General features: G+C 35.6%; 1 protein-coding gene across 3 annotated transcripts in view; it reads left to right on the forward strand.

The window, feature by feature from the left end:
• LOC110449925 (b(0,+)-type amino acid transporter 1-like) overlaps positions 1-20,508 on the forward strand; it is a 79,717-nt gene that overhangs the window by 27,545 nt on the left and 31,664 nt on the right. The window contains exons 1-2 of one of the 3 annotated variants that reach the window (XM_021497097.1): positions 11,026-11,429; positions 19,311-19,436. In XM_021497097.1, coding sequence (XP_021352772.1) covers positions 19,379-19,436 — 58 coding nt within the window. In that variant the 5' untranslated portion in view covers positions 11,026-11,429; positions 19,311-19,378. Of the gene's footprint in view, positions 1-11,025; positions 11,430-18,775; positions 18,969-19,310; positions 19,437-20,508 lie in introns of those variants that run through there. The other 2 variants (XM_021497095.1, XM_021497096.1) reach the window with 2 other exon arrangements.

Consider the following 20,508-nt stretch of genomic DNA (forward strand, 5'->3'; position numbering starts at 1 on the left):
CATTAGCCAAAGGGTTCTCAGTTATGTATAAACGGAGGGTATGGTCCCTCTGGGGGCAGAGGGGCAGGGCCAAATAGGGGGAAAATAGGTAAATCTTTAATATCTTCTCCTTCTCAACCAATTGAAGGACTTTGACCTTTGTCCTAGAGCATCTTTGGACAAAGGAGCCTCAAGTTTGTATAAACAGAGGGTGTGGGCCCTCTGGGGGCATAGGGGCAGGGCCTAATAGGGGAAATAGAGGATTTTTTTTCTTTTACTATAAGTGAAGGGATTTAAACCAAATGCAGTCTGAAGCATGCTTAGGGACAAAAGAATCAATTTTGTATAAACTGAAGTGTGTGGACCCCCTTCTTTGGGGCAGATGAGTGGGGCCCATTAGGGGAAATAGAGGAAACATTAAATATTTATTTATAAATCTTGGTGTCTTTCCCACCAAAACGGATTTATATGTAATTCTTCTTGCAACTTTGTTTTTTGTACTCCTTTGATAAACCTGAATGGTACTCAGCAGGTTTCAAATTGAAAAATAAAATACCAGGTGAGCTATTAAGGCCCCTGTTTATAGCATGTCAGCTATTCACTCTTAGAATGATGCAGATCTTATTTCAATGTAAGAAAGTATATAACACTATATGGCTTCAATGGGTGTATATTGTTCCGCCCCACGGTACTCTTATTTCTCTCGGATTCGCAGATATATGGACAAATTACTATTCATATAACCATAAAAGTATTTTGTATATGATAAAGCAAAGAATATTTGATCAAAGTCAACAATATATGAGAGGACTGGCTATTAGAGGCCTCACCTAAATGTATTTTATATAAGCACTTAGCAAATCACCATATTCTTCAATGCTATTTGACAGAGTATATTCCTATGAAATACCGAATCTGTTTATCTAAACTTCGTCTTTCTTCACATAATTTTGCTATTGAGACTGGTAGATACAATAACACATGTATCATTACGGATAATTTAACTTACATGTTGTTGTTGTTGTTGTTGATGTCAGATGATGATGATGATGATGATGATGGTATGAGAGCGTTAATGATTGTTGAATGCACAATAATGATGTGGGAGTGATAATGAGTGTTGATTGCACAATACATATACGTATATATCATTTGTAATTCATTGTAAATTATAGTTATCCAATAAGTTGTCAAACTTAATGAATAAAAGTTGAATTGAATTGAATATTTAGTACCCAGATAATAAAAGAGCTGTTGAAGTATATATTGGGACCAGCAATCAGACACTTTGATTGGAGCCTGAGGATTTTCTGTCAATATTTATATTATGGTATTAAATTGTCAAGGGGACCTCTACCATGATGATTGGTTGACAGCTCAAGCTAGTTATATAATTACCAGACACTGGTCAACAACCGTGTTAATTGGACCTTCATTGCCCTTATACAGGACAATGGAACCATCTGGTGCCGTCGTAAATAGCTCTCTATAAAGGTACACACTCTAAATGCAATAAAGGTACACCATGTGACCTCAATCTTGATCCAAGAGTAATAAGAATTACAAGTAATTATCCTTAGCCTTATCTTTATATATTTACTTCGCATTGAGTGAGATGAGGAGCACCAGACTTAATTACCATTGATTAGTATGCTCAGTGCTGGTCCACAGATGGCATCACTTTTATGAAGTCTATGGTTCATTTGTTATAGGTACTAAACATATGTGTTACGTTTACAAAAAATGCATATCCTAGAACCATCCATCATTTTAAGTTGTAATTAAGGAATAAATTTTAATCAAATTTAAGGTTATTAATCTAGTAACTATTTGTAAATTCATCAGATTTTATGAACTTTCCTTGTATTTTTACATATCTTCCTAAACTAATGACATACCAGGGTTACTGTCTGATCAATTCATTGACAATGACAAACTGTAACTACCTAAAACAGTGAAAGACAGAGAAGATCTACATTAAAATATCAATAGAGCGGTTGTTACCACAGTATGTAACTGTTACTGTAATGTATCATGTACATCCTTTGTGTGGCTTTATTTCCAACAATAGGCTGCTGGGAGATAATGACACACTATGTGATGCCTGATGTTATGTATATCAGGTAAGTTTTTGAAGTAGAGTGTACAAGTACTCTGTTGTATCTCCAAGGAAGGAGAGTTCCAATTTGTTTGCTATTTTTCTGACTTGGAGCGGCTGGCCAACTATATATATCAAAGAGTAAAATTAGATAGAATTTCATTTATTATACACCCCGCAATGATGTTAGGGGGGTATACTGAAATCAACTTGTCTGTCTGTCTGTCTGTCTGTCCTTCTGTTCGTCCATCTGTCCGTCCATGGAAAAAGTTTGTTCGGACAACTCCTTCTAAATTGGACCGATTTCAACGAAACTTTCCAGATATGATAACTACCATTTGAAGTTGTGCATTCAGTTATTACTTTTTAAACAAAGTTAGGGCCCTTTGTTGAAAAATCCTGATATTTGTGCGGACAACTCCGTCTAATGTTATGGATCAATTTCATGAAAAATCCTTGTCCATTAGCATCCAAGTAGTACTTTTTCATTCTGAACCTTTTAAAAGGAGTTATGGCCCTTTGTTGAAAAAAACTTTGTCTGTCTCCTAAACTTCTGGGCCAATTTCAATAAAAAATTATAGATATGATAATTATCCCCTGATGTTGTTCATCAGGGTAGTATTTTTTCATTTCCACACTTTTTAAGGAGATATGGCCCATTGCTAAAAATCTTTGTCCTCGTTCATCTGGGCTAACAAGATTTGGTTTGCAAGTATGTTTTGGCAATGAGAGGGAAGTACAGAAAGTATGTGAGTGACCTATATACTTAAGTAAGTGTATAGCTCAGCCAATAAAGAAATCATGACTGAGTGATGGGAGACTATATTGCTTTGCAAGGCTTTGCCTTAGTAAGCCTTTAGCTTACAGTTCTAGTTATAGTATTCTTACTCTTTGCTTCATTTTTGGTTCTTCTATGAGGATTCAGTATATGAAATTCTTGATTATGAAGCTTGGAGCTTAACAACTGTATCACTGTCATGCTATTTGCTATAACTCCTATAAAGTCCTGCCACCTATATTTATACCCCTGCAATAAAGTAAAGACAGGGAGGGGAGAGGAGGGGATAATGGAATCCAGTTGTCTGTCAGTCCTTCTGTCTATAGACACAACATTGGTCACACAACTCCTCCGGCAGTACTGCACTGCATTTGAATGATACTTGGTTTAAATAACCTTAACATTGATGGGATGTAATTAATGTATATTAATATATATGAGTTGCCTCCCCTAATTATAAAGTTATGCCCCTTTGTTTAAAAAACATTGTTTGCATTGCTCCTCCCAAAGTATTGCACTGTCATAAATGATACTTTGTACACTGAAATCTTACATGTAGGAGATGAATATAAAGTATATAAGTTGTAGTTACCTCCCATATGAATGGGAATATGCTCCTTTGATTCAAAATTCTTTTCCCTTTACTTAATTCTCTCAAACTATTGCACTGATCTGTATGATATTTCGTAAACAGATTACTGACATCAATAGGATGTGATGAAAAATGTATTATTGATGCAGATGGGGGTATACGTTATACGCTATTCTGGTGACAGTTCCAGTGGTATATGTATTAATATACAGGAATCAACACAGATTTAACTGGAAAACAACTGTTTAAGGCCTATAAACAGTAGAATATTGGTGGGACACTCTAAATTTCAGGAACTATCCATCCTTCTATATATGTTTTCCTATACAACACTTTTTCCTTTTCCCCTTTGTGGAAAATAGGTCACATTTATAAATTTTCATAAGACTATCAGCTTTTAAAAATATTGGCCATGATGCAAACAAAGGTCAGTTTTAGGTTTAAGAAGTATTTTTAGATATCTTTCATACTTTTGACGCTGAATAAAAGTTATTATCTTCCTAGATGACAAAACATGTCAACAGATAATTGTATGAATTAATCCAATTTGCTGTACAAATGCCATCATCATTTTTTTTTATATTTGTATCGCTTGTTCCCGTAGAAACAAACAAGGCCTTTGATTGACATTTTGGTCAGGAATCACTCTACTAAAAGTCAGTTTAAAGCCTTATTTATAAAACCAGCTTCTGCATGACCTTCAATAGATTTGACACACCATAATGATCTCAACTTAAATTTATTCTGATCCTTTGAGAAAAGGCAACCTATATGTAACAGAATATTTAATGCAAACATCTTTTTTAGAAATTAGATCACTGCGTAGCTGATGAATGTAAATGATCCTCATGAAGATTTAAGGAGCCCTGTCTCACAGATCTGTCATTAAACTAGACACAGTTATCTCCCCTTAATTTGGTTTTGGCTATAACTGTAGCACAGTTGGGCCGGGGCATTTCTGTTGAACATGTAGCTCAATCTAGAGTAGTAGTATAACAATCTGAAGTCCAGGGTTTGAGCCCCTGATAAGCCCTGCTGAATTTTCATAAAAAATCATTTTGTTTATTTCATCCCTTTATTTGTTCATAAAAGCCACACAAAGTATATGGCTTTCTTTTCATTAATGATTCATCAAAGTTTTAGTCATGCATGCCTGTCTGGAAAAGTTAGTTTTCGATGTTTCATTACAGTTTGTGGCAGTGGTAAGGGGATTCTTAAAAAAATGTAAATGCTATTGTGGGCCTCTAATAAAGAGGTCATTTAGCAGGTGCACAGGTGCGTAGCTGCCTGCACGCTGGTACACAGGTGAATCAAATAAATTTTCAAAAAAAAATGTACAAACCAACAACAACAAAAACAGAAACACTGCTTGTGGTATACTGAATGTGTCATCAGAAATTACATATGCTGATATAAAGTACTGTACTATCAAAAACATTATTTTATTTTAGAATGTCTGACTTTTGCAATTGATTGGTGCAATTTACCCATTGGAAAATCATCCTGCGACAGAATTGTTAGATCTTAAACTTAGTATACATGTATTCATGCTTCTGGCCCTCCTAGTCCCCATACCAAGGCGCTTCCCTGGACCATCTCCTAAATGAATCCACTCTGAAAAAGGCCTTGCAAATCATGATTAGTGACTGAATTTTGATGTGAATTGTCTAGCTATTAGTGACCAGAGATATCTGACAGATACTGAAGATGTCTTTAAGAGATACATATTAAGTACAGGAAAAATTCTGATTTACAATGGATTTCAAGACAATAAATCTTTCCGAAAATACAGCGACTTTTAGCAAAATCATCTAGCAAGAGACTCATTTTCCACAAATCCTTGTTTACTACAACATAACCAAAAAGCTGTTATTATGTATAGATCTCCTGCTTTCCCAATACTGATGTCAGTTTTGTCTGTCTTTTACCAGATTAGCCATTTATCTACTTGTACATTTAGTCGATAGTTTTAGTAGGAGCTGTAGCTGTGGTATTAACAGCGTTGGACAGGGTATCTGTAAAGTTGGATTCATGTTGGCCGACAAGCCGCACCCTGATCAAGCAGGTATTGATCACGTCTCCTTTATATCGATCCTGGGAATTAAATTACAAACGATTTCTAACTGTAAATTTGATCCCCAGTGTGAAAGCGTACTTGGCCTATCCTATATTCACTGGCAAAAGACAGGGCCTACACACTGAATCAGCCAATGTGTGCTCAAAATAACTCTGTAAATAGTCTGTAAATAGAATTTTAAAGGAAAAAATCTTGCTTATCTGTCTTAAATTACCTGAAGCTATTCAAATGATTGGTCTAATGAGTTTGGTGTATCGGAATCGTAGGCAGTGTAATGTAATAAATGTATTTTTGACATTATTGATTCTTACTTAATCTTCTACTAGATGTCATGAAGTTTATTTCTGTAAAATAAGAAATTATTTTGATAGGGTATGTTATTTTGGATGCATTGATATCACATTCTTGTGACATTGTGCACTTCATGCCTCTGGGGCTATATTTACCCAGCTATGAAAAGTAGGAAAGGTTGGGGGTATGTTTGGTGGTATTCATGCTATCGGTTGTACGTGCATGTGCCTATGGTACTCGTTTTGAACCCAGCTATTTCCCTCAATTTGTCATACAGACTTAACAAATTTAAGTTTGTTGCATGCCAGAAATAGGTAATAGCATGGACATAGATAACAATCTAATCTAATTCCGTGGTAATAGTGACTGGGACCAATATCTTCTATCCCACTGAACAATAAATTAAACTTGTTGCAGGGCTATAATATTCTTACATTTACATGCAGGTTACCGAAATTAATTTAAATGTAGGGGTGAAGATTTGTCCACAGTGACCTACATTTTCCATCCTACTGATCAAATTTTGTATATTTATATCTTGGCTGTCATTTCTTTGCAATTTCATGCTGGTTTAATTCAGCAAACTTTTTCATGCCCTGGGGTGAAGATGTGTGGTGTACAATAACTTTAGGAACATTATTTTCTGCACCATTGAACATCAAAGGACTTTTTAATTCCAATATTTTCGGTATAGATTATCACATACCATACCTCCTTAAGTTATTATCACTTATTTATTTCCACCCCTGTAGGTCGGGGATCGAGAAAAGAATACACCTGCTGTCACCCACTGCATACATCGTAAAAGGCTACTTATGTGGTAACTCCTGCAGAATTGGGGATTTCCTTTTGTGCCCTCTACTGGGGCACGCAAAAGCGATCAAAATATATCTGCTGTACTCATTGCATTATTTGGGATATTTATATTTCTCTCTAGTTCTAAATATTTTTATTTCCTAGCACCCTGCTTGGCAACATTCACTCTTGGTTTTAATGTTGAGCATTTGCCCAGGTGAGGAAGGCAATGGGTTCTGACATACCAAAGTCCTTAAAAATGATAGTTGTTATTCCCTGCTTCACGCTCGGCATTAAAGGGAATGCCAACAACTGGTTCACCCATTGTCAGTATAATGTGACCGGTGGAATGCTGTGCTGGGTGCCTTCGGCATGGTATTTTAATATTTTAATATAATATTTTACATACACAATTTTACAGACAAGACTATATATCGCTGTAGGTATAAGTACTAGTAGACACAGTAAGTGAAACAAACAATTGGCCCGTTACCTTGGATAACCCATACAAGTTAAAATAAAACTGATTTCCAATGGGGTCCATAAAAGAGCATGTCAGTTACGGTTAAGACAAATTTAATAATTAATATTGGCACATAAATATTTAAGATATCAAAGTTAATTAAAAAAATAATGGACAATCTAATAAAAAGTTACATTGGTTCTAGTAGAATAAAAAATATTTTTTGTGATTCCATAAAGTACTTTTTCACATGAGTTTTTAAAGTGCTATTCTTTGAACTTTGCTTTGTATTACTAGGAAGCATATTCCAGTCCTTCACACCATTATAATAAAAAGTTTAAGCTTCTAACCCTTTCATAGCAGAAATATAAAAATTTAATTGCTTAGATCTAGTAAAATGAGTTGAAGCTTGACGTGTAAAGCCATGGTTCAGATAGTCTGGGCACTTAATTTCCATGAAAAATATTAAAAACATGATTCAGTCTTAACTGTCTAACTCGGTTACAAATTAAAAAAACAAACTACTTGTTCAAATTCTAAAAATATCACGCTTTTTCTCTGATGGAGATTTAAAACGAATTTAATTACTTTATTTTGAGCTACTTATAACTTATCTTTGAGCTTCTTTGAAAGACCTTCATTCCATGAAGAACATGCATAATCAAAGTAACACTGTATTAACCCTTTCACCCCTATGTAACTTGAGTGAACTCTACCATACATTAATTTGGAAGAGTCCATTATGGTCTACAATGGTGAAAGGGTTAATACATAACAAAGTTTTCCTGGTTTGTGGAGAAAGACAACAACTGTTTCTGTACAATTTCAACCTTTGATTTACTATAGTAATGATAGTATTAGCGAAGGATTCACCAGGTAAAAACCTGTCTAGAGTTATACCCAGGTATTTTACACAGGATCTGGCTTCATTTTTATATCCTTTACACCAGACGATAAAGTCATTAATATTCAGGTTCTGTATTTTCCCTTTCGGTCCAAACAAAATGCTCTCAGTTTTACCCAAGTGAAGAGATAGTTTGTTGTCCACCCGTCAATTGTGGCAACTTTCCATAGCTTTGAATAACATTTGAATTCACATGAGAAAAAAGTATGGCTGTATCATCTGCATAAAGCAAAACTTTACATTGTTTGTCACTACTAACTTGTAGATCATTTAATTTACATAGACTAAGAAATGAAGTGGTCTGAGTAAGCTCCCTTGGGGGACCCATTGTCTGTCACTACTAACTTGCAGATCATTTACATAGACTAAGAAAAGAAGTGGTCCGAGTAAGCTCCCTTGGGGACCCATTGTCTGTCACTACTAACTTGCAGATCATTTACACAGACTAAGAAATGAAGTGGTCTGAGTAAGCTCCCTTGGGGGACCCATTGTCTGTCACAACTAACTTGCAGATCATTAACATAGACTAAGAAAAGAAGTGGTCTGAGTAAGCTCCCTTGGGGGACCTATTGTATGTCACTACTAACTTGCAGATCATTTACATAGACTAAGAAAAGAAGTGGTCTGAGTAAGCTCCCTTAGGGGACCCATTGTTTGTCAATACTAACTTGCAGATCATTTACATCGACTAAGAAAAGAAGGGGTCTGAGTAAGCTCCCTTGGGGGACCCCAAAAGTAATATTACATAGATCTGAGTTAAGGTGGCTCCACACATCGTCATCAGCGTCCATTTTCGTGACCTACTTCCGGAAAAAGTACAGCTCTGACTCAATTATCTTGATCGAAATGTGCATGTACACCGTGTCGTCATTTCCGTATTGGGCATTCAATATTGTAGTGCAAATTATAGTTACACCTGGGCCGTTTTCTTTTAAACGTCAAACCGATCGGACCATGCACTGTTGTTCGTTTATTAAATAAGGTCGGACCTAGTAATCTGATGCTGCTTTCAGGCGAGCCTTGAGAAAGCCTTACAAGGCCTGCATACACATTTGCAGGTCCGCCAGGATTTGTACCCGAAATTGTTACATTTATAAACGGTCAAACTGGTTGCTCCGCATAAACGACCAGGCCCCTGGTAAACAATAGTACACGTGCGTGCCGATGATATGTCAACACCCGATTTCGAGATTTTACCGGGAAATGTATAATCACACGTACTTCAGGAATAAAGCTTTCCAATTCATAGTCATAAACAGATAAACAGACTCACGGGAAGACAGTGACATGTGACCAGACAACCTCAAGAAGGTCATATAGGAAACGCATGTAATGCGGACGTACCGACCTCACATGTGCAAATCATGTGCTTACACAAGTTCATAAGCTTGGGGTCGTTACGATTTTCGCTGTTGAGGGAGTTTTGCTCTGTCAATTAAATCGTGTTTACAAATGTAGTCTACTTACTCTGTGAAAATAATGTTTTGTAAAATATCAAGATACCTATGAAATGCATGTGTGAGTGCACGTGAGAACGGCATACCATGCGATAGCCTCTGGTCACATATGTACCTGACATGTAATTATAAACATACCGTGAGTTAGCAGACTGTGGAATGATGTCCAAAGTGTAACATGACTGAGGTTAATTTGGTTCCATTAAAGAACAATAAATTGATAATTTTTGATTTATTTCCATCCTTTTTTGTTATATGTAAACAGAGACAACTGTCATTGTGTAAATGTCACCCCTCTGCAAAAAGTTCCATTTTTTTTCAAGGAAGATAACTCTCACCCGGATCGAAGTGATTGTAAAATGTAAATTAAATTAATCATAAAGCCATTGTGTATATATTGTTCAATTTCCCATTCTATATGTATAGATCTTCGTGTCCTGTTTGCTTTTAGCTTGTAGATAATCACTTTATCCGTAAAAATACAATAAAAAACACTTTGTGTAACATGTGTTACATATTTTGCGATAAATAAAATATTTGTAGGGTTCATTAGAAATGCTTCTTTTCATTTTATCATTGCTGTTATTGTTCCGAACAATGTCACACACAAAAAACCCGGAAAATATTAAAATTGACGAAAATTCATTTTTTTTGTATTTTTTCCAAAAAAGTCCCCAAACTATCGGAATGTTTAGATTTTCATAAAATCAACTCTACATAGTTGCATAACCATTATATGAAAGTTTCAACGAATTTTGCTGGTTAATTGGGAAAGTGTGGAGCCACCTTAAAACCATTGATATTCACAATCTGTTTTCTATTAGATAAATATGATTCAAACCATGATATGGATCTAATTTCCATTATATGGAGTAAAATACACAAAATCTCATGGTCCTCAGTATCAAAAGCTTTCTGATAGGACCATTCCTGTAAAAAGGCCTTTTGTGGTTTGCAATCTAGTGTGATCTAAAAGATGGACAAGACATATATCAGTGGAAAAAGAGATTCTGAAACCTGACTGAAATTCAAAAAGTAAATTATTTTTTAAAAGGTAGTTCTCAAGCTGCATGTAGACAGCTTACACCATAGGTATATTCAAATGTACCTCCTACTGGGCAAATATTGACAACCTCTTTGTACCAGGTCACAATGGTTCCAATGGATAATTATTGACTACATTTTATGTACCAGTTATATGGTTCAAATTGAGCACTTTCTATCCTAAAGTATGTTTTTAGAAAAGCAAGAGCAGTTTAGCAATTTGTCTGATATCATTTCTGTATATATGTATATAAAATAACTGGATTTAACATTTGAAAAAAAGCGTGCTCTACATTTCTTTAGAAAAAATAATCACTATTCAATTTATTGGACAATATTTAATAGTGCTGACGTCAATTGGACAAGAAACGTTGAGGAACAATACCTGAAATAAATGTTAACCTAAGTACAGCTAATACACATATAATTTACACATGTGTGATCCTAAGCTTGGTTTTTGATTGCTTTGTCCTTTAAATCTATGACTGTAACTAAGGTAGACAATGGAACTGTAACAGACAGGTGCCCTGGGCCAGACACAGGTAGGGCTATCAAACTGGTAACGTGTTCACCAACTTTTACTGATCTAGCTCTAATAGGATCTACATAATCTTCTACATCGTGATTGATGAACGATTAATTCTTATCAAGACTCATTTAATTCTTGTGAAATGGATTTTTCCTCATGAGAAGTTTTAACCCCTAGCTCCACAGGAGTTTGAACTGGCCAGTGAAGATCGTGAGTACATACAGAGCATGGACATGGGCATTACTATAGCCAAATACTGGATTTAGGGCTTAGCTGGAACCGATTAACCCACGGCTGTGTCGGCTGTATCGGTAATCTACTTAAGATTATTACATTTGGTGTAAGGAACTTTCGGGACATTGAATGTTACTGACACATATATTATCTGGGGCAGACATGGAGTTTACATTCCAATAAGTTATGTAAGTACATGGTTATTTAGTAAAATGTTAGGATATCCTTCTTTATGTATATTCCATATGTTATACATGCATGTAATTCTAACAGGTCCCAGCTGTGGTATATATAATAGGTGCTGCAAAAAAAGTTGGTATTACTATATGTAACTGTATAAGTTACATGTATATTCCATATGTTATAATTCTAACATGTCTCAGTGGTATACAATACAGGTGCTGTATGCTGCACCTTTGTGTATAAGTAGCTTATAGTTGGTAGGTATTACTATATGTAACTGTGTTCTGTATAAGTTACATGTATATTCCATATGTTATAATTCTAACAGGTCTCGGCGGTATACAATACAGGTGCTGTATGCTGCACCTTTGTGTATAAGTAGCTTATAGTTGGTAGGTATTACTTATATGTAACTGTGCTCTGTATAAGTTACATGTATATTCCATATGTTATAATTCTAACAGGTCTCAGTGGTATACAATACAGGTGCTGTATGCTGCACCTTTGTGTATAAGTAGCTTATAGTTGGTAGGTATTACTTTATGTAACTGTATGTGCCAGAGGTTACAGTATAGAGATAAAAGACCCTGAGTTCGCTTCTTTAAAACTGATCAACAAAACTGTTACATTTTTTTTCACACTCAAAATAATTTAGTACCCTTGGTTTTTTGTTTTGTCCATATACTGTTATAATATAGCTTGAATCATTACTCTGAATACGCTAGCTAGTAAGGTAAACGATCGACCATATACTATATATGTGATTAAGCCCGTGTATTTGCTTAAACTCTGTGATCTATTTGAACAGATATCAAACAATTTGTGAAGTTCTTTTGGTGTAGTTAAGATAATAAAGTGTATAAATATACAGTATTTCACACCAGTCTGAATAGATCCCCACCGACCATGTATAGCTCTGCTGGTGTCAGCATGAGGGGTTACACAGGTTTGGGTACTCAGTCCTTATACAGTACTCATGATTTAGTACTTTTATGAGATGTGTTCTTCACATATAGGATCTTACATGAGTTTCCATTTCATATGAGATTTATGAAATGAGTCTTAAGATTTTTTTTATTTAGCGAGCCACTGGCGAGCTAAAACGAAACATTTTTGACGAGTTTCATAAATTTCATATGAAATGAAACGAGTGTTAGATCCTTTTTATCACATAATCAAGATGTGTGGCATTTATTCATGTAAAACGACAGTTTTCATGCCACCTTGAAATGTAAAAAGCCGCCATTTTGACTCCAGTGCGTAAGTCTGTGATGTCATGTACTTGTCCTAGGCGTGACGTCACAATTGAAACAATTGGAACTTGCAACCAATCACAGGGCTGATAGGTCATATATTACATGGGTAATACGCAAAAGATATGACATGGGTATATTCACTGGATAACACAGTTTATTACCCCTTTGAGGAAAATCTAGGAATCTGATTGGTTAAAAACTACAGTGTACCAAACCGCATTCGTTAATCTCAAGGGGTATACGAAAATCTCAGGGGGTATACGGTCATGTCACGTGATTCTCAGCAGTAATACGGTGGAATCACGTGCTTTTACAAGGGGTCTACGGGTCACGTGTCTTTGTATCTTGCGGCCGGGCAATGGGAGACAACTCGCATTCGTCGTCTGCTTCCGGCGATGTTTACAAAATGACAAAACGTTTCGCTTCGCATATTGATGAGGAAATACTCGCCAAAAGGGCTAACTATGTGCCACAAAACACACAAAACACACCTAAAGGCCTCAGGAAATACGAAACCCTTTTGGGTCATACCATCCTGTATACCCTGCCAAAAATCCGTGTAACTAATAACATTATGTGATAAAAAGGCTTATGACATAACACTTAAACTTTGTATTATGTTTGCTTTTGTGTCCTGTGTGTTACAGATTTTATACTTTAAAAAATCTTCAGCATTTTTCATCTTTATAAAAAAGCACCATAATATCCTATTCTAAAGTACTGAAACATCTAGAATTCAGCATAAACACCCATAGAGTTGCTCTCAGATAAGAATCTGTTAAGTCGAGCCCATTTACATTTCTATTACACTGACATTCAACATGTGTGTACCAAAGACTGATTTTGAATCTTATAGATATTTTCTAGGCAGTTGTGGATTTATTCGCACGAGTGACGCTCACATGTTGACAGACATTTGTAGACTACATACAATTAAAGCTATTGTATACTTTTATTATATACTATCATATGCTGTTATTACTTAAGCTTTTAACTGCTTTCAGATGTAACTCATAAACAAAATGAATTACTACTGCATTATAGGAAGTTAAAACACGAACCACTTTTTATTTCTTTGTAATGCTTACATATTTACATGTTCACCTATCTCTGTCTTTAGAATAAATTGATAAAGACATCAAAAATATATAATTCCCATGTAGAATCACTGAAATGTTTGGCGGGAAGAACAGCCCGAAGCATGTGCCTGTTCATGTGACTGAATTTTTCACAATATCGTCTGTGGTTCTGTAAACCATCCTTTTATCAGTTTCTACTACCTGGTAACTTTATGTCATATTTTTTATTGTAACAATTATAAAGGAACATTGAAAACAATGATTTTTATTTTTGTTATGAAAATTGACGTGTTTCTGATGTCGCATCACGGAGGCATGTCTGTTAAATTTTAAAAAAGTGAGTAATGTGGTCTCTGGAAAATCTATCACTGTCAAGTTATTTGTTGATACCGAAGAACTGTTTCGACATGATATTGCTGGTCAAGTTTATTATACATGCTAGAAAGACTCTAGTCCTGTTACTTGCATGGACCTATGGTGACACTCATAGAGACATTCCATTTTAAACGAGACGGACGGGCTGGACATATAGGATCCTAAATGAGTTTCCATTTCATATGAGATTTATGAAACGAGTCTTAGGAATTTTTCAATTTAGCGAGCCTCTGAAATGAAAACGAGTGTAAGATCCTTTTTATCACATAATCAAGACTTAAGGCATTAATCGTGTAAAACAACAATTTTCATGCAACCTTGAAATGTAAAATGACGCCATTTTGACTCCAGTGTGTAAATCTGTGACGTCATGTACTTGTCCTAGGCGTGACGTCACAATTGAAACAATTGAAACTTACAACCAATTACAGGGCTGATATAGGTCATATTACATGGGTTAATACGCCAACAAATATGATATGGGTATATTCACTGGATAACACAGTACATTATGTGATAAAATGTTCTAGTGAGAGCTTGCTTAGGTTCTAATGGCATTGACCTCACAGTGGTATGGTCATAGAGAAGATTTATCAGGATGTTAAACATGTCATTTCGTTTCCGCCTAGAGAAATAAATAATGCTGTGGTTTTGTAGTAAAAAGACAACTTCTTGCCTCAAAATACTAAACAAGAGTCAAACGTGACTTCCTGATTTCCTTGTTGGTTTTTTGGTCACTTTCGTATCACTTCTCATTTCATAGTGTGATGACCCCAAACAAACTGTACTTGGTTTACAGAGTGACATTGGGGCACAAATATATACTGTTGTACATTTTTTGACAGACTTTAATACTGTTTTAAACTATTATTGTATACTTTTTCTACTGCTTACAATTGGGACGATGGACAGGCTGGTGGTGTTAATGGACATATAATTCAGAAAGGATCCCCCTGTTGGCTAGGCAGTGTGTTAGTACAGTGATTTGTTACCTAAATTTTTAATCTGCTTGTTCCTGTATGAATTGGGAGATTGGCATTATCTGTATTGAAATCAGGAATATATTCCTCAGTCTTTTGGTAATTTTGGGAAAATAAGGCACTTCTTATCTAGGGAAAACAGCCTGTATTCCACATTAAAACTGAGCAAATTAATTCACTTTAGTATTTAATACTAATTTTGCTGATTCTCCACATATGATTCAATGCCAGGGACTTTAAATCCTTCTAAACCAAAGGGACAAAAGATTCCATTGTACCAATGTCACATTTACTGCTTGAGTAACTTTGAATGATTTTCATTTGAAATTAAAATATTATATTATTGGCAGGTTATTTGATAATTGCGATACACTAAATACACAATAAGATATGGTGAATTATTCAGTCAGAGAATATAATTTGATGTCTTAGCACTAATTAATTGGAATGTACAGGTGAGGTCTGTACACACATGTCACTCTACCCAAGTGTGAATGGATGACTTATAATACATACATTCAAACAGTCCTAAACAGATCTCTACCGATTAGGCAACACAATAACTGTCCTGGTGAGAATATACAGCTTATGGTGTTGGGACACCTTAGCATAAATCACCCTCAGTCGAGGTATACCTTGTGAGTAGGTAATGGACACTAACTACCGTACATAAAGGAACTGATCACATCCATTCAAGTCATTGATTGATCAATATGTGTGTCCTTGTTACCACCACTGATTCCAAAGTTCAATTTACTGTGGCAGACTTTAATTCAGTAGTGTGTCAGTAGGTCACCAATATAGTACATGTATGTACCCAGTAGTGCATCAAGGTAGAGCTTACCACTGAACAAGTTATAGTTGCAAAGAAGGGTTCTACTGAAGAGTATTCTCCCTTGTTTATGGAAGGTAAAGCAAACTCAAGGAGATATTCTGAACTAGTCCTAAATGAGTTTTCATTTCATATGAGATTTTATGAAACGCGTCGTAGGAGTTTATATTTTTGTGAGCCTTGGCGATCAAAAATTAAAACATTGAGACGAGTTTCATAAAAGCTCATATGAAGTGAAAACTCATCTAAGACTAGTTCAGAATAAAAGCCAAAATGTAGAGGGTTTCATCAAAAGGAGACAGCCATTTTGTTGCGCCATTTGTGACGTCACGTCATTGTCCATATTATGACGTCACAATCGATTTCTGACTGGCACAGCCAATGAAAATCGCTCCAGGGTATATTACTGCTTGAGTAACTCTGAATGATTTTCATTTGAAATTAAAATATTATATTATTGGCAGGTTATTTGATAATGAAGTTGCGATACACTAAATACACAATAAGATATGGTGAATTATTCAGTCAGAGAATATAATTTGATGTCTTAGCACTAATTAATTGGAATGTACAGGTGAGGTCTGTACACACATGTCACTCTACCCAAGTGTGAATGGATGACTTATAATACTTACTGCATACTTCCCACCTCTCACAATGGAAAAGTGTAATAACCTTTACATACATTCAAACAGTCCTAAACAGATCTCTACAGATTAGGCAACACAATAACTGTCCTGGTGAGAATATACAGCTTATGGTGTTGGGACACCTTAGCATAAATCACCCTCAGTCGAGGTATACCTTGTGAGTAGGTAATGGACACTAACTACCGTACATAAAGGAACTGATCACATCCATTCAAGTCATTGATTGATCAATATGTGTGTCCTTGTTACCACCACTGATTCCAAAGTTCAATTTACTGTGGCAGACTTTAATTCAGTAGTGTGTCAGTAGGTCACCAATATAGTACATGTATGTACCCAGTAGTGCATTAAGGTAGAGCTTACCACTGAACAAGTTATAGTTGCAAAGAAGTGTTCTACTTAAGAGTATTCTCCCTTGTTTATGGAAGGTAAAGCAAACTCAAGGAGATATTCTGAACTAGTCCTAAATGAGTTTTCATTTCATATGAGATTTTATGAAACGCGTCGTAGGAGTTTATATTTTTGTGAGCCTTGGCGATCAAAAATTAAAACTTTGAGACGAGTTTCATAAAAGCTCATATGAAATGAAAACTCATCTAAGACTAGTTTAGAATAAAAGCCAAAAGCCAAAATGTAGAGGGTTTCATCAAAAGGAGACAGCCATTTTGTTGCGCCATTTGTGACGTCACGTCATTGTCCATAAATTGTCAGAAAATCAAAAAATCAGAAAATCTTCGATGTCCATCATTTTTATGGCTGTTTGAAGGGATTATGTACATTATGAAAATGACATTATTGGAATACCAAGCGTGTGTTGTGGTATTAATTGACATGTATGGTACTGTTCTGAGTGAGATCAATACAGATAACATATGAGATTCCTGTGACAGCTGACTTTCAGTGCATTTCTATGGTGATTTTTATAAGGTATATCAAAATTAATATACAGGTGATATAACAGCCTGTTTGGAATTCTGTACAAATATAATGTACGTTCATGTGGCTTCAGTCTATCATCTGATTAAGTTGTGTGAAAGTGGATGTATTTAGACTTTGTTGTTGATGCTTTCTGTGTAGTTGGTTGAGTCTTGCAATGGTACTTGTGCACCCACCATAAACGACTAGGTTTCCAATCCATCCATCAGGCAACCTAGCTGTCCGTGCATCACTTTTCTGGGGCAAATCTCATATACGCTGTCCTCAGCAATTACCAAATTTTGTATGTGTGAAAGTTTTGTGATTGCGGCGGAATGTTGCTTACTGTTGATGTGTGCACAGTCACGTTAACAAACTTTGGTTGGTTGGTTGACAGGTTTTTCGCCTACATGATTCCACCCATGGTTGGTTGGTTGGTTGACAGGTTTTTCGCCTACATGATTCCACCCATGCAGGTTTCATCTCACTGACGGAAGTCGGTGTTCTGTCTGCGTTCATTAACTCATTCACCCCTGAAGACACATTTGAACTCTTCCAATTTAAAGGTTTGAATAGTTCATTATAAAATTTCAGGGATGAATGAGTTAACAAACCTTGATTTATCTATTTTATAATGGTTCTGGATTTCCGTTTGTGATAGCAAGATGTAAAATTAATGTAAAAAATAAGTACCATACTGTAAAGCACTGTATTGAATACACAAGGCCCTAGAATTAAAGTATTTATACACATGTATGATGAGTAACACCAGCAAAAGATGTGTTCATTCTCAATCTGTATACCTACTATGTTGGAAGAACCTAAAGGGAGACAACTACTGTTGTGAACCTCCTTAATACAAATTAGAATTATGTAATATGAAGGACCTCATTAAGTGGCTGTTCAAAGTTTTCAGGTGAAATGTTTCTGCCTGTCACATTTAATTAAAAACCTTGTAACACCAAATTACAGCTACTTATTAAGGCTTTTAACATAAGATAATCGTACTCTCTGATTTCAAGATTACAAGGATTGCTTTAAAGTTATTAATTTTTTTGCTTAATTTTGATTAACGATTGTGTAAATTGGGAATGAGCAAAGCTCTAAAGAGTTATCATGAATATTAAATGCTAATACAGCACCATCCTACCGTCAAGGGCGAGCCAGGAGTTGGTGGCTATTTTCGGTAGTGTAACTCAGACAGTATTGATGTTAGCTGCTGTGAAAGTGACGCACACAGATGTGGATACCAGAATACCTCTAGGTAGGATAGCTACACATGCAGCTCTGTATCAGTGTACAACAAACTAGCCGAAATCTGACAGTATATATATATGTGTCAATAATACTACACAAGTTGTTCAACATAACATGTTTTGAGAGTATGGTGTTGATGTAGACACCTCGGTTGGACAGAGGATATAGTGTGTGTAACATACAGGCTGTTCTGTGCAAAGGTGGGTAGACAGAATAACCTGGTATTATAATGGTATTTGAAAACGTTGAATCCCATGAATATTCATGTCTGCTGAAGCAGCATATTTCACATACCCCTCTCTTGCTGTTGGTCCAAACAAATGAATGCTACATATTGATATCTACATGGCTGATTGACTGATTTGTTGTGGAACCAGTTTAATGCCACAGTCTGGTCTATTCACTTCAGGGGGAGGGCAACTTTACACACTCTGTGTAGTCCAATAGATCTACAAGTCCAAAACAAAATCTTGGCCAATCAAAACTGTTGGTTTTCATAGGTATATCTGCACCCTGTGTTCATTGCATCATTTTATTTTCAGTTAAAGGACTAACGGCGGAGCACAAACTTCAGAGCTGAAGTGAACCTTAGGGATAATCCATCATCGATATGGTGAATTACAAGGCTGACAATGGACAGTATTTACTGAACTACAAACAGAATACAGGTAAGTGGAACAATGTTAGAATGTCAAACAAAACAAGATAAAATTCATATACTTATATAAAAGGTTTATAGAATAGTATTTCACAGCTCACTAATGCTAATCAGAGGTTAGAAATACATACTTTGAGTGGATAGATTGTAATTGATATGTGTAATGGTGAGTTAATTAAGCAGTTAAATATACCATTTAATTAATACCTCAAACTTTGAACTTTATAGATTTAAAATGATTTTTTTTTTTAAATTATAGAAATAGAACTTTAAAAACATTCACTTAACATTCAATTTGATTGAAGTACAATTTATGTAATGACGCTTCTCTGGGGGTCCTATATAGATATCTTGCCAGCTATATTTGGCTACCTTTCAAAGTGATTAACTTGATTACAAAGTTTACAAGAGGTCCCATCATGTTACTGTGAATGGGGAAGGGGGGGTCAAAGTTGACGGAATAGTATGTAACCTGTTAATGTAAACTCTCATCAAATGGAAAATTTGGCAACCAGAATGTGTATCTGTTTATGTGTTTCCCATTTTACATGGACGTAACAGACCACCTTTTAGCCCTTGTAAAAGATTATGATCTTGTAGAAGAGATAAAGGAATCAAGTGACTAGAACTATTATATGTAAGTGGTTTTAAGGTATAAACTAATAACTATGTTGTCTTAGTATTTGGAGTTAAGGAATGTCTTGTTCTCTGTAGATATTTATCTAAAACATAAGGTACTTTATAATTTGTTTCTATAGTCAGGTATCCAGGGGATAATTTGTTTCATGGTTTGTCCTCTGTAGCTGGTATCCTGGGAATAAGGTGTTTCATGGTTTGTCCTCTGTAGCTGGTATCCAAGGAATTATGTGTTTCATGGTTTGTCCTCTGTAGCTGGTATCCAAGGAATTAGGTGCTTCATGGTTTGTCCTCTGTAGCTGGTATCCAAGGATTAGGTGTTTCATGGTTTGTCCTCTGTAGCTGTTATCCAAGGATTTAGGTGTTTCATGGTTTGTCTTCTGTAGCTGGTATCCAAGGAATTAGGTGTTTCATGGTTTGTCCTCTGTAGCTGGTATCCAAGGATT

This window comes from Mizuhopecten yessoensis, unplaced genomic scaffold (assembly GCF_002113885.1).
Source record: "Mizuhopecten yessoensis strain PY_sf001 unplaced genomic scaffold, ASM211388v2 scaffold4839, whole genome shotgun sequence".
Taxonomy (NCBI): Eukaryota; Metazoa; Mollusca; class Bivalvia; order Pectinida; family Pectinidae; genus Mizuhopecten; species Mizuhopecten yessoensis.